The sequence below is a fragment of the Danio aesculapii genome, chromosome 24 (genome assembly GCF_903798145.1).
Source record: "Danio aesculapii chromosome 24, fDanAes4.1, whole genome shotgun sequence".
In the NCBI taxonomy this organism is placed as follows: Eukaryota; Metazoa; Chordata; class Actinopteri; order Cypriniformes; family Danionidae; genus Danio; species Danio aesculapii.
The window spans coordinates 3,392,279-3,415,743 of record NC_079458.1 but is presented as its reverse complement, the minus strand read 5'-3'; the positions used below and the strand labels follow the sequence as shown (position 1 = coordinate 3,415,743).

The 23,465-nt window shown below is 36.8% G+C and overlaps 1 protein-coding gene across 1 annotated transcript in view; it reads right to left on the bottom strand.

The window, feature by feature from the left end:
• The window catches only part of LOC130218595 (ankyrin repeat and fibronectin type-III domain-containing protein 1), a 173,625-nt gene extending 151,067 nt beyond the window's left edge, over positions 1–22,558 (bottom strand). Inside the window, exons 1-2 of the mRNA XM_056450830.1 lie at positions 22,370–22,558; positions 10,647–10,711 (exon numbers count right to left, since the gene is read on the bottom strand). Of these exons, the coding sequence (XP_056306805.1) occupies positions 10,647–10,651 (5 nt within the window). The 5' untranslated portion in view covers positions 10,652–10,711; positions 22,370–22,558. The remainder of the gene's footprint in view (positions 1–10,646; positions 10,712–22,369) is intronic.
• Positions 22,559–23,465: the final 907 nt, after the last annotated feature.

Here is a 23,465-nt window from a genome sequence, read left to right as displayed (position 1 = left end):
GTTTTAAGTGCAATATTATTACCCCAGCGCTTCCCACTTTACTTGGGCTTTACTAAGTGACACACCTTTGTTTTTTTACTATTATTATTATTATTATCATCCTTTTACACTTTATTTGCATCCGCCAAACATTTGTGATCGATTAAGCAGTAACTTCTCTCGTTACCCGTTTTGTAGGCTACTGCTGGTTGTGTGTGTGTGAGAACTGTCAACACTCCCACTGACAGTCACATGGTCTGCAGACCCACTGAGATGCGCCTTTTGGGAAGTTAAAAAATGAGTCCGGCTTTCTAAATCTCTTAAAATGTCTGGGATTCAGGTTTCCCTTTCTAAAGTTCCCATTAGTTGTGTGCGTTTCTGCATTACCTTTTTATTTAAGCCTATTTTTGCTTGGCTTTGCAGCTCACTGAGCACATACAGTCGTGAGAGCGAGAGAAACATTAAACAATTAATTATTTAATAAACTATTCAGAAAAAACACTTTACTTTTTACTCGCTATACTGGCTGCAATATATTTATACACCCTTAGAAATGGTTAATCAACTAATTTGCTTTATTTAAATAATTATTCTTGTAATTACCATAATTTTTTGCAATATTGCCTGTTTTGATTCCGTTCTATTATTTATTTCTCAGCTGTATATTTTATTAATTTAGTGTTTTTTATTATGGCAGATCTTCTTGTGCACTCTCAAATAAACGCTGCTGAAGTGCGATTTAGTGCGTTTATGTAACGAGTATGTCTCCAACATTTATTAGATTTGCTATGAATATTTATGAATGTCTCCAATAGACCTACAGAGTTCCATTAATGCGTCCTGAAGTAAAGTGGCTATTCGTCGTGTTTGCTGGCCTCACGCATCAAGCACCTGTCAGTCAGCCAGTCAGCACGTAACCTTAAAGGGTTAAAGAAATGACGCACAGCACTACTACTGTTACAGACAAATTTGCGCTGTTATAATTCACTTACCCTTTAATATGTTTTAGTGCGATTATCACCCGCTTAAATAAAATGTTTTGAATAAAAAAATTTAATGTAGCCGTGGCGCGATGAATTTTGGCGTGGCGCCATGGAAGAACGAATGTAGCGGAAACCATGCAATAAAGAAAATTGAACTTAAGACAAATTGTGGATTTCTTTTTTATTTCAACTGCTTTTTTAACCTATTTAAAATAACTTTAACCTATTGAAAAGAAACAGTGTATAACATTGCAATAATAAATAAAAAAATTGTTAAAAATCACTTTTTTTTTTGCTTGTCATGTGTATTTGACCATTTATGCGCTGTGGGTAAAAAGTGTGTTTCAATCCACCTACCACCGCAAGCATCCGTGCAGGAATTACACTTATTACTAAGCCATACGTACATGCTACAGTATTTCAGACCAAATATTCAGAGTAGCATGGCAAATATAGAGAGCGCGTCACAGGCTATCATTGTTAAAAAATGAACCAATGTGAATATAAAACCATCTTCACATCAGTACAGCAGGCTAGACGGAATAGAGCCATTTACTGATGCTTTGTTGCTAAACTGAATAAAAACGTACAGTATTGATGCTCTAAAAGGTCCCTTATGGTCACATCGGTCTTTCACCGGGAGATTTCAGTGGCTGAACAACACTTCTGTGCATATAGCCCATTCATAACAACACAATCTACATCAGCTTTGTGTGACTAAAATGGTTTTAAAACATAACATTTCCTGTCTAAAAGAAATACTTCAGTCATGGTGTCATCGTTCCTCCAGCGTGTAAAACTAACTCCAATATTGATTCAGGATTTTATAAAGTTTTGATTCAGCATTTGTTTTTACTGTCGCTCTCGTGTGCATGTGAACGTGCAAACGGCGGATCTGCATGAACAGGGGTGCTAGGGCTGTGCAATTAATCGAAAATCCGATTTCGATTTCGCTTTTGGCTTCTAACGATTATGAAAAACCATTAATCGAGATAAACAATTATTGCATCATATACCGCCGATTATTTATATTAACCCTCATTTGAGTAATTAACAAACAAGTTGGGAATCAAACAACACGTGAAAGAGAAACCATTTCAGAGCCGGACTACTCTTAAAGTGACAGCGCGCAATATTCCTGCTGCTGACTGTTTTTATTATTTATCAAACAACAAAAGGAGAAAATCCCTCACTGCTCTTGACTGATGGACTTTTGTAGCTGAAGTTTTTTTTCTTACAGTGAAGATGCTTAAAGCAGTTTGTTTCATATTTTTATTCTATTGTATTTATTTCCCTTTCCTTATTTACAGGGATGAAAATAACTGTGCATATATACAGTTAAAGTCTGCAATATTAGCCCTCCTGAATTATTAGCGACCCTTTCCCCCCCAATTTCTATTTAACGGAGAGAAGATTTTTTTCAAACCATTTTTCAACAAAACATTTAATAACTCATTTCTAATAACTGATTTATTTTATATTTGCCATGATGACAGTAAATAATATTTTACTAGATATTTTTCAAGATACTAGTATTCAGTTTAAAGTGACATTCAAAGGCTTAATTAGGGTAATTAGGCAAGTCATTGAATAACAGTTTCTTCTGCAAACAATCAATTTTGTTCCATATATTGTTTAAGGGGGCTAATAATTTTGACCTTTAAATAGGTTTCAAAATATTAAAAACTGCTTTTATTCTAGCCAAAAAAAAAAAAAATAAGCCTTTCCCCAGAAGAAAAGATATTATAGGAAATATTGTGAAAATTCCTCTGTTAATCATCATTCCATCATTTGGGATATAAAATCTAATATATATATAAATTCACAGGACAGTGAACAATTTTGACCTCAACTGATAATCGTTTTGAATAATCGTGATTACAATTATGACCAAAATAATCGTGATTATGATTTTTCCCATAATCAAGCAGCCCTAAGGAGTGCACAGATGTACAAATCTACATTTGTTGACAGACAGTTTGGGCTACTTACCAGAATTATGGGAATTAGCGTTCCGACATAATTTAAATTGGACGAACATTTTTTTGTCTCATGCCTCAGCCAGAATATAAAAATACATATAAATACATTTAGATCATTTACTTTAATCATTACTATTGGAATGTGAAGAGACTTTCAACCAGCACAACTAAACATGCTAAACAAGACAATCACTTACAGCTGAATAAGCTGAATATCTTGCAAAATAACTAGTAAAATATGATGCACTGTCATTATGGCAAATAAAAAAAAGTAATAAGTTTTTTAGAAATTAGGTTTTTATGTTTAAAAATTAGGGTAAAAATATTATCTCCTTTAACCAGCACGTGGGAATTACATTAAACAAGAATGAACACTTCATAGGGTCTAATAATTTTGACTTCAATTATATGGCATGCAATAAAATGCTTTAACAATAACAGAGATGATGGTGATGGTGATATTAAATGCATTTGGGAGAAAACTCTAAATTAGCATGTGTGTGTCATGACTTCAGCGATCAATAAATCTTCAGATCACAGCCATGAGAAGTCATATATTACATACACTGCGGCTCTAAATGTACATTTCCTGGCTCTCTCATATCAAACGTCTGATCTTGTGCGCAATGAAAAAGAGATTTCATATGATACTAAGCTGCAGCACAACACAGCAACGGTGACTCAGCCAATGATCCAATAATGAGTCAAGAAAATGAACATGGTTTCTTTTATTTCATTGCACTGGAAAGGGAAGGTTGAGTTGAGTGCAGTGCATTGTGGGATTTCAAGTGCAGCAAAAGTTGCACGTTATCCAGATGTGCATACAGAGCACAATATAATACCCTATACTATAAAAACGGCAGAAGTAGTGTGCATTTCCACAGAGAATCATTCACAGATATGATGAAGAAGGAACATTGCCCTCTAGTGTCTTCTGCTCTCTTTCTCACACAGCAGGGTGTTTTAAAAGCGGTCATTTCATCCAAATCTGGCCTTTTTGTGTGTTTGTTTGCTATAATCAAGTAATCGGTGCATCAACTAACCCAGAAAACATGAAAGAATACATGCCAGATAGGCTTTCCCTGTAGGTATGCGGAAAATGTGCTGTTCAGATTTCACTCCCCTATAGTGACGCACATATGAAAGGGATCTTATTAAATTACTATCCTTTAATCTGAACATTAACACACAGTACCACATTTTACTTGCTGTTGCAGCTGGAGATGTCTACAAATGGACTGTTGCTGGAACAATGAACATAAGAGTCAAAATAATGAAGCTGTGGTGAAAAAAGCTTTGAGAGATCAATTCTGAGATTTTCAAAAACACATCACTAATTCCACTTGAACTAATTAAGAGCAAAAATTTTAACAGCAGATGGCGCTCTAGGCTAGTTTTTAAACCTAGACAGCATTTTAGGCTAGTTTTCAACAGCAGTTGGAGCTCTAGGCTAGATCTTAACAGCAGATGGCAGTCTAGGCTATTTCATAACAGCAAATGGCTCTCTAGGGTAGTTCTTAACAGCAGATGGCAGTCTAGGCTATTTCATAACAGCAGATGGCTCTCTAGGGTAGTTCTTAACAGCAGATGGTGTTCTAGGCTGGTTTTTAACAGCAGATGGCGCTCTAGACTAGATCTTAACAGCAAATGGCAGTCTAGGCTATTTCATAACAGCAGATGGCTCTCTAGGGTAGTTCTTAACAGCAGATGGCGCTCTAGGCTAGTTTTTAACAGCAGATGGCGCTCTAGGCTAGTTTTTAACAGCAGACGACGCTCTAGGCTATTTCATAACAGCGGATGGCTCTCTAGGCTAGTTTTTAACAGCAGATGGCGCTCTAGGCTATTTCATAACAGCAGATGGCTCTCTAGGCTAGTTTTTAACAGCAGACGACGCTCTAGGCTATTTCATAACAGCGGATGGCTCTCTAGGCTAGTTTTTAACAGCAGACGGCGCTCTAGGCTATTTCATAACAGCAGATGGCTCTCTAGGCTAGTTTTTAACAGCAGATGGCGCTCTAGGCTAGTTTTTAACAGCAGACGACGCTCTAGGCTATTTCATAACAGCGGATGGCTCTGTAGGGTAGTTCTTAACAGCAGATGGCGTTTTAGGCTAGTTTTTAACAGCAGATGGCGCTCTAGGCTAGTTTTTAACAGCAGACGACGCTCTAGGCTATTTCATAACAGCAGATGGCTCTCTAGGGTAGTTCTTAACAGCAGATGGCGTTCTAGGCTAGTTTTTAACAGCAGATGGCGCTCTAGGCTAGTTTTTAACAGCAGACGGCGCTCTAGGCTGGTTTTTAACAGCAGACAGCGCTCTAGGCTGGTTCTTAACAGCAGACAGCGCTCTGGGCTGGTTCTTAACAGCAGACAGCGCTCTGGGCTGGTTCTTAACAGCAGACAGCGCTCTAGGCTGGTTCTTAACAACAGACAGCGCTCTAGGCTGGCTTTTAACAGCAAATGTTGCTCTAGGCTGGTTTTTAACAGCAGACGGCGCTCTAAACCGGTTTTAACAGCAGACGGCGCTCTAGGTTAGTTCTTTACAACAGATGGCACTCTAGACTAGTTTTTAACAGCAGACGGCGCTCTAAGCTGGTTATTAACAGCAGACGGCGCTCTAAGCCGGTTTTAACAGCAGACGGCGCTCTAGGATAGTTCTTTACAACAGATGGCACTCTAGACTAGTTTTTAACAGCAGACGGCGCTCTAGGTTGGTTTTTAACAGCAGATGGTGCTCTAGGCAGATTCTTAACAGCAGATTGCGCTCTAGGCTGGGCTAGTTCTTAACAGCAGATGCCGCTCTAGACTAGTTTTTAACAGCAGATGGTGCTCAAGGCTAGTTTTTACAGCAAATGGTGCTCTAGGCTAGTTCTTAACCGCAGATGGCGCTCTAGGCTAGTTCTTAACCGCAGACGGCGCTCTAGGCTAGTTCTTAACAGTAGATTGCACTCTAGGCTTTTTTAACAACGGACAGTGCTCTAGGCTAGACTTTAATTAACAAGTAACTTTTGACATTTTGGCTGTGTGAGATTCACTAGTTTTGTTGTTTCTAGCGTGTCCTAATAGCATGAAAAGCACCGCCCTCTCCTAGAAAGCTCATTTGCATTTAAAGAAACACACACAAATACGTTGTGTTTTTGCGAAACACGAAATACAAGCAAATTTGACAAGCTATATTAATTCTCTGAGGTGTACAGTACTTTGAGCTAAAACTTCGTAGACACATTCTAAGAACACCAGAGAATTATTTTACATCTTTTGAAAAGGAGCATATTGTGTCCCCTTTAAAACCACACATCACTGATGCTGAAGGTTCTGCTGGTGGTTTGTCATGTCGCTCCGTCACCCTCAGGACAGCTCACATACGCACATGAGAAACCAAGCCAGCACCGCTGACACATGTGGATTTAATAAAGCACTGTGCCTCAGGCAATTCCCCCCTTGTGCCCGAAAAACCATGACACTCAGAAGACAAATGAGTTTCACCCTATGCACCTGTGTTACTTGTGGTCTAAATACGACTCTGCTTTTTGGCCGCTCCCACCTACAGTTGAAGTCAAAATCATTTGCCCTCCTCTGAATATTTTTTCTTTTTCCAATATTTCCCAAATGATGTTTAACGGAGCAAGGAATGTGCTTATGCGCTACCTTTACTAATAATGTGAACAATTAGTTTATGTAATGGTATGAGTAAAGCCACGGTCATGCTGCACTTTTCACTCCATTCATGCGTATGCAAATATGACAGACCGGAAACGCAAGCTCATGCGACAAGTTTTTCAGTTCGCTGCATTGCACAGTTCAAGCTTAGTGAACTCTGACCTGCGAAATCGCAATCCTGCCCCTTTTCACACCGCTGTACGACAGAATTTCGCGTGCTCAAACTCTAGTGTGACTGCGGTGTACACTGAAAAAAAACTATTCAAAGATGATTCCTCTGATTTGCTACATTTTTTTACGTTAAGTGGTTGTAAACAATCAATTTGGGTTGGATTTAAACAAACAAATTAAGTAACATATTACTACATTTAATTTGTTTGTTTAAATCCAACACAAATAACTTGTTTGCAAAGGTTTTGCAGACATCATTTTTTCAGTGTAAGGTGTGAGGTGTCTTTTGTTGATTTAAACCTTTTTCACCTGTTTTTGGTGCGTACAGAGGGAGAAAGAGAAGTAAAGCTGCGGTCACACTTCACTTTTCTTCCCATAGACTTCCATTCATACGCACGTGAATGCGTCTGACCAGAAACACAAGGTCATGCGTCAAGTTTCGCATGTGGCTGCGGTGCAAAGTTCAAGCTTGGTGAACTCTGACCTGCGAAATCGCATCACTTGACTGCGTGAGACCAATCGAGGATCAAAACACGACCTCTCTGGACAGAAATTTAGAACATGGAGCAATCGCTGGCTTTTTTAAATGTCTAATCATCTTGTTTAATCCCGCCCCTTTTCGCAGCGCCGCACGACAGAATTTCGCACACACAAAGCCCAGAGTGACCGTAGCTTAATTTGTTTTTTCTTTTATTTTGTTTGGTAAGTTAGTTTGCATTTAAATTACTTACTGGACTGTTTTGTTTGTTATTTAGGACTCTCATATCCTGTGGTATTTTTGTTTTATGTTCTTTAATTTTTATGTTCTTTAATGTTCTTTATTGACTCATTAAAAATAAAAATTAAAAAATGATTGCCTGATGGTGATCAAAATTGATCAAGTAACGTGTTATCGTGTGATTTTGAGTTTGGAGACAGTTGATTTAAAAACTCTCCCCTCTTTTTCCATTTGTTTGTTCCTAATTTAACCCCTAGACTTTTACAAGAACATAACAGCATCCTTAAACAATGTTTGTTTTGGAATGTCTGCCGAACAAACCACTCTTATACAATGACTTGTCTATTACCTCAGCTTACCTAATTAACCTAGTTAAGCCATTAAATGTCACTTAAACTGAATACTAGTATCTTGAAGAATATCTAGTCAAATATTATTTACTGTCATGATGGCAGAGATAAAATAAATCAGTTATTAGAAATGAGTTATTAAACTATTATGTTTAGAAATGTGTTAAAAATCTTCTTTCTGTTAAATAGAAATTAGGAGAAAAAATGTACAGGGAGGCTAATAATTCAGGGGGGCTAATAATTCAGGGGGGCTAATAATGCGGACTTTAACTATACACTGAATCTAAACGTTGGTGGCAGTGATGAATGAGAGGTAGGAGGAGCTAAAACAACTACTTTCACCTTTGAACACCTTCAACTCTCAGAGTGCTCTGCATCAAAGTGTGACGCCAGAAGTGTTTCCCTTTATAGACGTGATGGGCTTTAAAATCAAACACTAATGAGATGACAGTCATTCGGGGACTGTATAATGCCCTCAGGAAGTGCGTGCATCATTTCAGTAAAATCACATTCACGCTTTACAGTTATTATCAGCATCACTGCTCATCAGCTTAACATGGCATTCAGGTCTGAATATTTACGTAAGGTATAAAAACATAAATAAAGGGATAGTTCACCCCAAAAAAAGCAACTATTATTCACTATTTACTCACTCTCAGGTGGATCCAAACCTTCATTTTATGCTGAACAAAAAAAAAAAGATATTTTGAAGAATTTTGAAAACCGGTAACCATTGAAATACATTGTAGGAAAAGCAAATACTAAGGAAGTCAATAGTTACCAGTTTCCACCATTCTTCAGAATATCTTCTTTTCACATTCAACAGAAGAAAGGACTTCCAAGCAAGTGGAGGATGAGAAAATGATGACAGAATTTTCAGTTTTGATTGAACGATCCCTTTAAAGAAGGAATTGGTAGTAGTTAAGTTCTTCATATGTAGTAATGTTAACCAGTATATTGGTGGATATTATTTGTCTCACAGTCGAGTACAGAGTAAGACATTAGGTAAATTTATGTTAATGTGAAGTTGATTTATCTTTTCTTTCTTTCTTTTTAATCTCTATTCTTTGTAATAAAGCTAAAATGTTATGTTGGATTACTTTATAATACCATAATAAAAAGACTTAAACACAAAAAGGCATAAAAGCAAAAAGAAAGTAACAAACATGTAGACAAGCAGACTTATGTTCAAAAGTCTGGGGACATTAAAAGTATTTCATAAAAAAAGATGCTGATGCTTTTCAGCAATGATGCATTAAATTAATATTAAAAAGTTTTTATTTTACTCAAATACCTATATTTATTTTATATTTTATATTTTATTTCTGTATTTTGTGCAGACCTTGGCTGGTTTAGGCCTGTCATTGATAAAAAAATATGATACTAAAATCTCCTGTAGGCAAGTCCCTGCTGTCTTAAAGGTGCTGTATGTAAGTTTTAAACTCTCCTAAAGCATAAAAATATCATAATATGTTGGCAGATATTTAAGAAACATGCCAAGTGAACTGTTGTGATACTTGTTTATCTGAAAAACAATGCTGAAGTCAGATATTCTGCTTTGAAAATGTGTTCTCCGTGCCAGAACGCTGTCTTTGTTTTGGTTCTTCTAACCTGCCCAATGCCAGTTTAGCCAATTATATTTCAGCACCCCGGGTTGCCTTGGTGGAAAACCGCATATTTCATTTAGTCAGTCAGGAAAGCTCTAAGTATGCATCCGTGACTGAAAGTTGACAGTAGCAAACTCTGACATGAGACGCAGATTCAGAGTACCACATGAGGTGGTTTTTAATTAGCAAATAATATAAATATTATGAACATAAACATTAGATGAGCAGGTTACATTGTAACCCAGTGTCATAACAACATGCTACGAGACGAGATACGCAGTCATAAGCAATTTGGCTGTTGTTGGTTGTTCGAGGTGATTAGTTTATCCTGTTGTTCCTATGTGAGAATTAGAAGCGTTTCTAAAATGTAAATTTCACGTGTTGGTTAAAACAAAATTCCCTTTAAATATTCCTTCTATCGTGTGCCGTTGCTTTTAGATAGAACACAATTTAAATCAGCCTACAGGCTCAACAGTCAAGCACACTGCTGTTGGTGTCGTCAATCTGGCAACCTGCTCTTCCATTTGTTTTGAACCACGCTGATATTTGGAAACATTAAACCATTAGTGACATCACTGGAGAGATTTTTTGAAAAATGCTTTTGACCCCAGCGTCAGACCAATACCCAAAACACACTTGCTGGCAATCAGCAGTAAGGGGTGTGTCATTACTAAAGTGGAGACATATCAAACAGGGACATAGTCCTGTTAAATTATGGACATGTTTGTTTTGATGCTTTCAAATAACAAGAGTGCATATATATAATAACAACATATATAATAACAAGAGTATATATGTATATATATATATATATTCATTTTTTCTTTTATGGTTGCAATTGTTGAAAGCAGAAAGAATAAACACATCTATTGCAATATGTTATTGGGCAGTACCGGCTTTTTGGTCTATCAATATCAATTACAAGAACAAGAAAAGAAAATGCAACTATTTAAATGAAGAATACTTACATTTTTACATTAAAAAAGGCCTTAAAATGACTAGAAGAAAAGATTAGATTTTGAAACACAGATGGAAGAGTTTTGTTTTAATCAGCCAATACTGATAATCTCAACATGGCTGATTTATAGGCGTATGGATGCTCTTGTAAAAGCCCAGTAGATCAAGAGCTGTCTTTAGGGCTTTTAAACCTGATGAATATTGATGTGCATGATAATGAAATGCAAAACCTGCAGACTTACTCCATCAATGTGTCCGTACTGAATACATCAGCATAAGAGCCCGCCAATATCACGCCATACCCATCCTGAGAGAAACAGAGAAAGAGATACGCTGAGCATACATTTTTGTTCATGTTGTAAAAGAGAAAGAAAACATCACCAGAGATGTTCCTCTTCACCTTTAAATGTTGTTTGGAAGCAATTTCTGATTTTCTTCCAGACAACCAGAGCCTTTTTTATGACAGCAAAATAAGAAAACGTGAGCTAAGCTAATGTTTTCATATATATATATATATATATATATATATATATATACAGTTGAAGTCAGAATTATTAGCCCCCTTTATATTTTTTCCCAATTTCTGCTTCATGGGGAAAAGATTTTTTAACACATTTAACTCATTTCTAATAACTGATTTTGTTTATTTTTGCCATGATGACAGTACATAATATTTGACTAGATATTCTTCAAGATACTAGTATTCATATTAAAGTGACATTTAAAGGCTTAACTAGGTTAATTAGGTAAGTTCGGGTAATTAGACAAGTCATTGTATAACAGTGGTTTGTTCTGTAGACTATCCAAAACAAACATTGCTTAAGGGGGATAATAATATTGACCTTAAAATGGTTTAAAATAAATTAAAAACAAATTAAGACTTTCAAAAAAGACTTTCTCCAGAAGAAAAAATATTATAGGAAATACTGTGAAAAAATTCCTTGCACTGTTTAACATCATTTGGGAAATATTTGAAGTAGCAAATAAATTCACAGGAGGGCGAATAATTCTGACCTCAACTGTTTCTTAAAGTATAAACATGGCCCGGCACACATATTCAAACCCGAAATATTCATTTCAGCTCTTTAGATGACTGAATAGATACTACAGAATTGAATTAATGAATCGATAAGATGTGTAAGAGCCAGTTATGCATAATTCATTTGTGATAATAATTTAGTTAAAAAGGTTAAAGCATGACGAAAATTGATATTTAAATATATTAAGAATTCATTGTGATTTTATTATCTAAAATGCATAATTTAATAATTGATACAATTTAAAAACCTTTACTTTGGTATTTTGGCTTCCGACAGTAATACGTCTTGAGGTCATTAGTTCATACGTTTAAGGCAGATTGCAGTTATGGATGTTGGAAGCAACACAGTTTTTTGACCGAGCTATGCCGAGCTATGGTGATTCTATTGTTACTTTGTATTTTTGTTGCATTTCTTCAGTAAACCTTTTTTAAAAGAAGATTCGGTCTTACTCGCGTTTTTTCAAATACTGGTTGTTGGAATAGAAGCTGCAAAAGGTGGTACATAAGGATTTGCACGAAAGGTGTGCCCCTACAAGATGTATATTTTTAATCTATGCATTTACTTTTTTTTCATTAAGAAAGCGTCATTCTTCAAATTTTGAGGATCTCTGATGTGGAATAGCATATTTCATCATTATATATCTTTATAGGGGTGTCATGGTGGCTCAGTGGTTAGCACTGTCGTCTTACAGCAAGAAGAGTCCCCGCGGGTCAGTTGGCATTTCTGTGTAGAGTTTGCATGCTCTCCTAGTGTTGGCGTGGGTTACCTCCGGGTGCTCCGGTTTCCCCCACAGTCCAAACACATGCGAGACCATTTTGAGGCATGTAAACAAAAACAATGGTCCCAACATATTTCCTGCTTTGTATTTTTAATTTCTATAGCTTCCGAGAATCCAAAAAGAGCCACATATTAAAAAATAATGTTATGATAGCCGTTTTAACATGACGTGATTGAATTGCCTCTTGTTACAGTTATGAAATAGTTTGATAACAAGCAGGAAATGTTGATGGGCCAATGACATGACCTCATAGAAATGGTCTATAGGTGAATTGGGTAAACAAAATTGGCTGTGGTGTATGCGTGTGTTTGAATGAATGTGTATGGGTGTTTCCCAGTACTGGGTTGTGGCTGGAAAGGCATTCGCTGTGTAAAACGTATATGCTGGAATAGTTGGCGGTTCATTTCGCTGTGGCGACCCCTGATAAATAAGCATTTAAGCCAAAGGAAAATGAATAAATGTTTATAATACATCAGTACTAAACAATAAAAAGAAGCCATTTTAAAAAGAAAAAAAATTCACTTTATGTTTCAGCTGTACTGAAACAAACCTTCATTTTAAAACCAAAGTACACATTGAAGCTTCATTTATGAGTACCAGCATTAACATGGAGAATCCGCTATGAATAAGATACATTTAAAGGGACAGTTCACAGAAAATGAAACTACATCATTTACAGATCACAAACCTGTTTGAGTTTCTTTCTGCTAATGAAAACAAAAAATAGATTATTTTTTTAAATCAGCCATTGACATCTATAGTATATGTTTTTCCTACTGCGCACGTCAATGGTTACATCCATTCCTTTTCCTTCGGCTTAGTCTCTGATTTATCAGAGGTCGCCACAGCGGAATGAACCGCCAACTATTCCAGCATAGGCATGGGGCAATAACCGTTTTCAGAGTATACCTTTTTGCTTTGGAAAAGTCAAGGTTTTTAAACCGCTGCTATACTATTCCTATGGTATAAGTAAGACTTTTTATTTGTTGTTTAGGACAACAGTATCTCCAGCAGAAAAGACATCCAAAAATGCTGTTTTAATTTGTAAAGAATTTTGTGTTTTTGAAACTTATGAAGACTGCAGAATTATTTATTTTAATTATTTAGCCTGACAAAATATTTTAAATGTTTTTTTTCCAAATAAATTATATTGTGTTCAAAGGGGAAAAAAGTTTTTGTTTTTAACCCAGACATTTAAAAAGAATATATTTTAGAGCTGTAATCACAATACCATCAAACCCTGATATTTTTATCCACGGTTATCCTCATACCAGAATCTTATTCCGGCCTATGCCTACTCCAGTATATGTTTTACGCAGCGAATGCCCTTCCAGCCACAACTCACTGGGAAACACCCATATACACACTCACATTTAGGATTGCACAACGTTGAAAAAACTGACACTACAATGTTTTGTTTTTCTGCGATATATATTGAGATATGAATAATATATAACCAGATGATTTGCATAGCTCAGTTTGAAAAGATCTCATAATTTTACATTGATTGGGATCATTTCTTAGGACAAATAATCTGCATAAATTAAACGTATAGCATTTTACGTTTTTCTGGAACAATTTAAACAGTATTCAGCTTCAGAAATTAAATAATCACATATAAATAATAAATACACTTCATAATCTTTGTTGTAGAAAAAATAAACAATTAATGTTTGTTAAAATTGTATAATTTCTTATAAACAACTGGTTTAAATACACTTGAAATCTCACGGTCATAGGGCTTAAAAACAAAGCGAACAAGCAAATGAAAAACGTTCACCCTTTTAAGGTTAAACTTCACAATGTGGTTCCTGCTCAACTATAATCCCACTCAAATTTCCTAATGGATGAATAAACTATAACTAGGGCCAGTGTCACGATCACCAGCGATCATGACTCCCAGATCGCTGGATCTCACACACAAACACATATGGACTACAGTTCCGCCATTAATGGACTACATATTCAGTCATGCCACACTCACACTCACAACTGCTTCAAGTCTCTACTGATTACACTCGCACCACCTGAGGATCGTCAAAGACTACAAACACCATTTAAGCAGCACACACACTCATTCACATTGCCGAGTCTTGTTTTCTGTAACGTGACATTACAACGCGTTTCTCCTAGTCTAGTTTTCCCGAGTTTTGACCTTAGCCTAGTTTATCTTATTGCCGCTCGCCTGCCTTTGACATTTCGCCTGTTACATTTCTCTACGATTTAGTGGTGGGCAAAGCGAGGCTTCGTGAAACACTGAAACAGTTGAAGCAAATGTGTTGAAGCTTCGAAACGTTTCGAAACACCACTCTACAGTGACACCTAGTGGTCATTTTTTATGTATTGCACTGGAACAGCTTCAGCAAAGAACAGTTGAGCAAATTGAGGTATTAAACCCCACTTTGTAAGATCCAACCCTCAAGTGAAATAGTGGAGTGGTTAGGGTTCGTGAATTCCATGCGGGGATTGGTGGTTCGAATCCAGGCTGATACAGCTACTTAGAAAAGCTTTAATATCAGTTTGAGATGCTTTGTTTGTGTATCGTTCTGTTTCAACGTTGGTCTGACATCCGAATAAACACTTTTGAATAAATATAGCTTGTTTTGGTCATAAAACAGGGCTGTTGCTAGATCAGATACAGTTGTGGACAGAAGTTAACAAGAATTATTTATATTAGTCATTAAATTTCCCATTTATTGTATTTTATTAACGTCTACCACAACTCTAAACCCAACCATCACAGTACTGTAAAATATTAATTATTGTTTTACAGTTACAAAAATGATGTTAAATTGATGGCGTATCTGTATCCTATCGAGACTACATCATAAACAGTAACATGATCAAAATATATAAAATCACGAATTTGGAGTATTTGTACAAGTCGGGATTCGAACCCAAAAGTCTTATGAAGTCTGTAATAACATGCACACGCACAGTCCACTAGGCCAGTGGTTCCCAAACTGGGGGTCGCGACCCCTGCGGGGGTCGCAGAATAATTTCAAGGGGTCGCGAGAGTTATTTAAAAATTGTGTAATTTTCAGTGATTATAATAAATATTTTTCAGTATTACAAGTGAAAGCTAATATTTTCAGATTTTTAAAAAGATATTACTGATTCATAAAGTATTTAGGACACATTCAGGCAGAATGCATCTTTGTACTTGGAACGCAGCGTTCAGGAACAGTTTAAAACTGTTGTCATGTCAACTTGCCGCAGTAAACAAAGCCTTCAACGCTTGCCCCGCCTTCGCGCTCTTCTTATTGGCCCACTGCTCTAAGAACTGAACACGAATGATTGGTTAAAATCAGCTGTCAATCACTAAGTCAACGCCTCCTGTCTTCAGATGACAGGAGCTACAACCGCGAAAATGTAAAGCGCTTTAGACGAGAGAATGAAAACAACACTGACAGATTTTGTCTTAGGAACACCTAAAGCTACAAATATTGGCACATCTGATTACTGATCATGTGCTGAATGTTAATCCACCAGCTATACTTATTGAAGAGTGGATAAAAGACCTCCATTGGCTTCAAGTCTGCTATGAAAATAACTAGCATTCACTGTAAAGTCTGTGGGATATCTTTTGGGATATCCGTCCGTGTATCTTTTGGTCACTCAATAATGTTATAAAAATGTCTTTTCTTGTGATAACGGGATTTCATTGAGACATATTTTCCTCACGCATGCATATTTTTTTTTTTGCTTGTTAGTGTTGATTTTCAAATGCAATAAATCTGTTTATAAAACTTGTAGTAACAGTGCGATAATTGGTGGGAGCCACTAAATTTTGGCTGGTGCGTCTACATTTTTAAAGTTAGAAGCACCAGTGTTACCAAGCAGAAATGTTAATTTCGAGCCCTGTAATCTATAGTAAATAAAGTTAAAATATTGTGAACAGCTTAAAAAAAAGCTATTTTTATTGTTTGTATATGCTTTGGTAGTGGGGGGTCGCGAGTTCTTGACGATCTTACAATGGGGGTCGCGGGTTTAAAAGTTTGAGAACCACTGCACTAGGCCACACGTGTAAAAAGCTTAAATTTGACCCTGTCAGTCAAATACAGATTCTCCAAGTCTCGAACCGCTTCTGAACTGATCGATGCTTTGAATCGCTTTAGTCACGTGACCAGGTGTTTCCAAACACTTAAGTCACGTGACCAGGTGTTTCGAAACACTTTAGTCACGTGACCTGGGTGTTTCGGATCATGCTTCGGTACAGTGTTTCGAAACACTTGCGCTTCGGGATCTCGACACTGTGATGAAACGTCAGTTTCACGTCAGCCATCCCTACTACAATTCTGGATTTGCCTTTATACATCTGGTTGCACCTGTGTTGACCTTTGCTTGCCTGACTGCCAAAGAAAGCTGCGGTCACACTGGGCTTTTCCTCCCATAGACTTCCATTCATACGCAAGCGAATGCATCAGACCGGAAACGCGGGGTCATGCGGCAAGTTTCGCATGTTGCTGCGGTGCAAAGTTCAAGCTTGGTGAACTCTGACCTGCGAAATCGCATCACTTGACTGCGTGAGACCAATCGAGGATCAAAACACGACCTCTCTGGACAGAAATTTAAAACATGGAGCAATCGCTCGCTTTTTTAAATATCTAATCATCTTGTTTAATCCCGCCCCTTTTCGCAGCGCCGCACGACAGAATTTCGCACACACAAAGCCCAGTGTGACCGTAGCTTTAACCTGCATGTGGATCCTAAACTTCAATTGTCTCTGTCCCTCCCCGTGTTACAGACAGACAGAATCTGCAGACATTTTTTGCTATTTCTACAGAGAAAAAAATCTGTGAAAAATCTGCAGATTTATGTGGAATGATTTTAGGAGTATTGTAACTAAAACTTAATATAAGAAATAGAAAATAATACATTTTTAACTTTTATTTACTGTTTACAAGGCAAATCCAATTAGATCCACTTATTTAGTTAAAAAGCAAGTCTCTCATATAATATATCTACTAAAAGATGCAGATTCCGTGTGGGGCTAGCTTTAACAGAACTTAAACTTACATTGCAGATTCTGCAGACGTGACTATTGCAGATTTGCACATTGCGATATATCAATGCTGAAACGATATATTGTGCAGCACTACTCACACACACACACACACACACACTCATACAGTATAGAAACTGGAGCACCTGGAGGAAACTCGCGCCAACATGGAGAGAACATGCAAACTCCACACAGAAATGCCAACTGACCCAGGTGGGACTGAAACCAGCGACCTTCATGCTGTGAGGTGACAGTGCTAACCACTGAGGCACCGTGCCACCTCCTCAATAGTTACAGCTTTTTAAAATTTGTCAAAATATCTTAAATTGTGTTCAACAAACCACTTATTGTGGATGAGTATAACTTTCCATTGTGCATGAGCTATCTCTTTAAATGCGTTAACCTTCAGGACAGGAAACGGATTTGCATTATTATGCATGCTTCTATCATAGGAAATTCTACATCCTGGATGTTGTCACCCTTCTGTGTATAATATGTGCCCTAAGGAAAGCAGACAGTACTCGTAATCTAGCGTCTCCTACAAGTTCAAACATAGTCACATCTCGATACACGCGGAATGCTCGCGGCATGACCAAAACTTCATCATCATCATCATACGCTTCTCAAACTCCCTCTGGAACGATCACCTGCATTAACCTTCTGCTGATATTTACTGGATAACGTAACACCCGTGAGTCACACACCTGACAGCTCATCACAGCCTCCCTCTGCGCTCCGCTGACTCACTTCTCTGAATGTCACCGAGAAATAAAAGAGTCCACGTAATGATTCATGAGCCCAGCAGAACCAATGGAGGAAATGACACACTTCATATCAGCTCGTTTCCTGTGCAACTGGACTAATGCGTCTCAATCCAGCGTCTCCCACTCACACAAACACACTCTGTGCTCCATCTGGTAAACTCACAGACAACAATAGCAGCAGCCCTTTCCTTTAGGCACTGCAGGCTTTTAATAGTGTGTGTGTGTGTGTGTGTGTGTGTGTGTGTGTGTAAGCATCCTTTTCCTGACCCTGCTGTATACAGGACACACCTCACCATCTGACTTCCTCACACTCTTTCTGAAACAAGGAAAAGTGAGCTAAACTAATAGGGTTGTGATTTTCACTACGTCACACCTGAAATCAATCGCTATTCTAATTAGCCAGAAAAACTACAAACAAAAAAATGGTCCGAAAAAGAGGTAAAATCCAGTGAGTGGCAGTTCTGTGGGCGCAAATGCCTTGTTGATGCCAGAGGTCAGAGGAGAATGGCCAGACTGGTTCCAGCTGATAGAAAGGCAACAGTAACTCAAATAAGCACTCGTTATAACCGAGATCTGCAGAAGAGCATCTCTGAACACACAACACGTCCAACCTTGAGGCGGATGGGCTACAGCAGCAGGAGACCACACCGGGTGCCACTCCTGTCAGCCAAGGACAGGAAACTGAGGCTACAATTCACACAGGCTCACCAAAACTGGACAATAGAAGATTGGAGAAACGTTGCCTGGTCTGATGAGTCTCCATTTCTGCTGCCACATTCGGATGGTCGGGTCAGAATTTGGCATCAACATTATGAATGCATGGATCCATCCTGCCTTGTATCAGCGGTTCAGGCTGGTGGTGGTGAAGTAATGGTGTGGGGGAGATTTTCTTGGCACACTTTTGGCCTATTAGTACCAATTGAGCATCGTGTCAACACCACAGCCTACCTGAGTATTGTTGCTGACTATGTCCATCCCTTTATGACCACAGTGTCTCCATCTTCTGATGGCTACTTCCAGCATGATAACCCACCATGTCATGAAGCGTGAATCATCTCAGACTGCTCTCTTGAACATGACAATGAGTTCACTGTACTCAAATGGCCTCCACAGTCACCATATCTCAACCCAATAGAGCACCTTTGGGATGTGGTGGAACGGGAGATTCACATCATGGATGTGCAGCCGACAAATCTGCAGCAACTGCGTGATGCTATCATGTCAATATGGAGCAAAATCTCTGAGGAATATTTCACACTTTGAAAATATTTATATTTAGTTTTTTTATGTATGGGCGATATGCATTGCATCACCAAATCCATATATTGATTATTGTGATAGGCCAACATAAAACTGATTATTATTTTTATTATTATTATTATTATTATTATTATTATTATTATTATTATTATTATTATTATTATTATTATTATTATTATTATTATTATTATCATTATTATTATTAATATAATTATTATTATTGTAACCTTTATTTTACCAGGAAAGACACATTGATATTAAAAATCTCTTTTACTGGCCAAGATTAGGCAGTACACGTCACATGGGTCTAACAAACAACAAACATAAAACAATTAAAAGTTAACATGAATCACACTGACAAATTATTTAAAACATCTACGTTTGTACTACGTTTGTGTTTCGACTTCTAAATCATTTCCACTCTTTTAAAAACATTTAGTGAAATCAACTCTTTAAACTGCAACTGTGTTTGCAGATTTTCCCATGCACTGTGATGTGCACGTAACAGATGCTGCAGAACTGGTTTTATATACATCTTATTTCAATGAATTGATAAGACACATTTGAATAACTTCATTTACATTATTTACAATCTGATTTCCTTACACCATATCTCAACCTGCGATAACACTGACTAAACCCACACACGCACAATCATTTAACCATTTATGATTATTGACTTTTATGAAGTGTCGTTTTTGCATGCGGGTCAATGATGTGATGCTTATTTTAATGTCCAAATACAGTTATTCAAAACAGACATCGACATGAAAACAGTGTTTGCTTTACTGTTTGCTCTAAATAAATTTCTGAGCTAAATAAATGTACGGTGGCTCAGTGGTTAGCACTGTCGCCTCACAGCAAGAAGGTCGCTGGTTCGAGTCCCGGCTGGGCCATTTCTGTGTGGAGCTTGCTGGGTGCTCCAGTTCCCCCCATAGCACAAACACATGCGCTATAGGGGAATTGAAGAAACTAAATTGGCCGTAGTGTTTGAGCGTGTGTGAATGGGTGAATGGGTGTTTCCCAGTACTGGGTTGCAGCTGGAAGGGAACATATGCTAGAATATTTGGAAGTTCATTCCGCTGTGGCGAACCCTGATAAATAAGGGACTAAGCCGAAGGAAAATGAATGAATGATAATAATAATATTGATGACCAATATTAATTCAATTTCCCATACATCAAAAATATTTTAGTGTGATATTTTAGAGACTTTTAAACGAATAGGTATAAAAGTAAATCTACTTTACACACATAAATACATATAAATGTGTGTATGCGTGTTGTCATGTAGGCCATTTTTGCTTAACAATTAAAAGGTGCCATGTTTTTAGAATTGAATATATTCATAGCAGACAATACAACACCAATGCTTTAATTTCAGAAGAATTCAATGGAATAAGGCTGATAAATGGCAGCACGGTGGCGCAGTGGGTACCACAATCGCCTCACTGCAAGAAGGTCGCTTATTCAAGCTCCGGCTAGGTCAGTTGGCATTTCTGTGTGGAGTTTGCATGTTCTCCTCGTGTTCACGTGGGTTTCCTCCGGGTGCTCCAATGTCCCTCACAGTCTAAAGACATGCGCTATAGGGGAATTGAAGAAGCTAAAATGGCCATAGTGTATGTGAGTGTGTGCAAGAGTGTATGTGTGTTTCCCAGTGATGGGTTGCAGCTGCAAGGGCATCCGATGAGTAAAACATGTGCTGGATAACTTGCCGGTTCATTCCACTGTGGCGAGCCCTGATTAATAAAGGGACTAAGCCGAAAAGAAAATGAATGAATGAATGAATGAATGAATGAAGCCTGATAAATATGTCTGATGACAATATTTTTATTTGAAATCAATTTAATCAGACTTTAATAGAATTATTTTTTTATAAAACAACTATTCACATTTTATTTAAACCCATAACTAGGTCCACAGGCAATCTGCGTGCGCAAACATCCACAGATTTTTAGCCCATCACTGAGTCTATATATTTACTTGTGTAAATGTGTGTAAATTTATATTTATTCAGTTTTTAAATTAATTTCACTAATATTATTGTGATATATTAATAATCATTTTAAAATGTTCACAATTAACAATTATGTATGGGATCATAACCGTTTTTCAAGGTATACTGTTTGGAAATTTTTGGTTATACCGTTCCTAAGATATATGTAAGGTTTGTGTTTTAGAAACTAATGAAGATAACAGAGATCAATGATTAGTTTATTTAGCCTGACATGTTTACTGTTCCAAAATATTATAAATGCTTCCTAACTTAAAATATACTGTGTTCAATGGAGGAAAAATTTTGTTTTTTACCCAGACATTTAAAATTAACTTATTTTAGAGTAGTAAATACAATAACATGATACCGTGATATTTTTATCCAAGGTTTTCATACCCTCAGAAACTTATACCGGCCCATGCTTACTTACAATTCAGTTTGTAAAGTAATGTTTTCTGTCTTTTAGTAGATATACTATACGAGACACTTACTTTGTTTACCGAATAAGCAGATCTAATCGGATTTGCATTGTAAACATTAAATAAACGTTAAAATTATTATTATTTTTTATTTCATATATTAAGGTTTTAGTTATGATACTATCAATATCATTCCACATAAATCCGCAGATTTTTTTACAAAATTTCCCGCAGAAATAGCAAAAACATGTCTGCAGATTCTGTCTTAGCCTACCCATAACTTGTGTTTTGTTCTGTAGCTGTTTACATCTCAGAAGAGGAATATAGAGAAATATTTGTATGCTTACAAAGCGTTGTATCCTTGTTTTTTATACGTATGATTTGTTTATACACCCAAAAACTCTTAAATATACAAAAAAAACTTCCCAATAATCAAAAGCAGTTAAAAATCATCACTAAAATGGTTTCGTCGGTGATAAACTGACTTTGAATCAGTCTGTAAGTTTGCGCTAGTGTAGTTCGTAAACTCGAAGCGACATCTGATCGCCATGACAACCGCTGAACATGAGCGCGCAAAATAAAAGCAGCGCAAAACCAACAGTGAGTATATTTACAAAACTAACTTCGCTTGGGTAAAACACAACACAGCGCTTACAAACACAAATACAGTGAGAGAAATGAGTGTCTGATAAACACACGCGTACCTGCAACACAAAGAAGTCGGTGAGCTCCACAAACTCCAAACGCCTCCGTCAAAGTGTGAAAGTTTTTCACTAACGCCGTGTTTCACTTCTGATTTCTATCCGGGTTTCTTCTGATTCCATCGATTAAAGCATAAAGCACTAGTCTTCATTAAATCTCACCGTCTACTCACTTGTTGCCTGTATCTCAACACACCGAACTGCCCACCGAGAGACTACATTTTGGGCATCAAATGTTTCTAATAATAACCGTTTCCTCTGTGACGTAAACCTCTCTTCCTCCAGGTGGCGCTCGGCCGCTCATCAACCCGAGCTTCACCGATGACGTGTTTTGGTTTACATTTTTACTCTATAATGTATAATATGTTACATATGATGATCATAAACATTCATATATGGCATTAAAAATAAGTATCGTAGTTAAAATCAAATTAAAAAGCGTGCAATCTTTAGTGAGATGAGAAACGTAACAGATGTGACAGCGAAGTTCGCTCGCTTCTTTATTTTTACGGTTTTATATATTTTTAATTGTTTATATTACATAGTGTTACGTATAATATGTTACATATGATTATCACAAACATTCATAAATGACATGAAAATTAAGTATCGTAGCTAAAATCTATATAAAGTAATTTTAAAAACAGCTGGCTATCTTTAGTGAGTTGAGAAAAGTAACACATGTCACGTGACAACCGTGTTCGCTCGCTTCTTCACTTTTTAGATTGATATTTGTTTTTTGTTTATATATATATATATATATATATATATATATATATATATATATATATATATATATATATATATATATATATATATATATATATTATTTAGTCAAAACAATAAAGCTTTAATGTATTTGTGTTTGTTAATGTGAAATGTTTATTTTATTATATATTAGTTTTAGTATTCACTGTTAATTGTAGTCTTTAGGTATACGCAATTGCCAGTCTAGATTATAACAATTCTGAAAGACTAAAATGAAATATAAATACATTTTTAGAGAATTATTATTTACTAGACTGGTCGTGCCTGGCCAATAGGAACCAGCTATAGTTAATTAAGCTCCGCCCACCTCGTGAATCAGCGTCAAATTAAA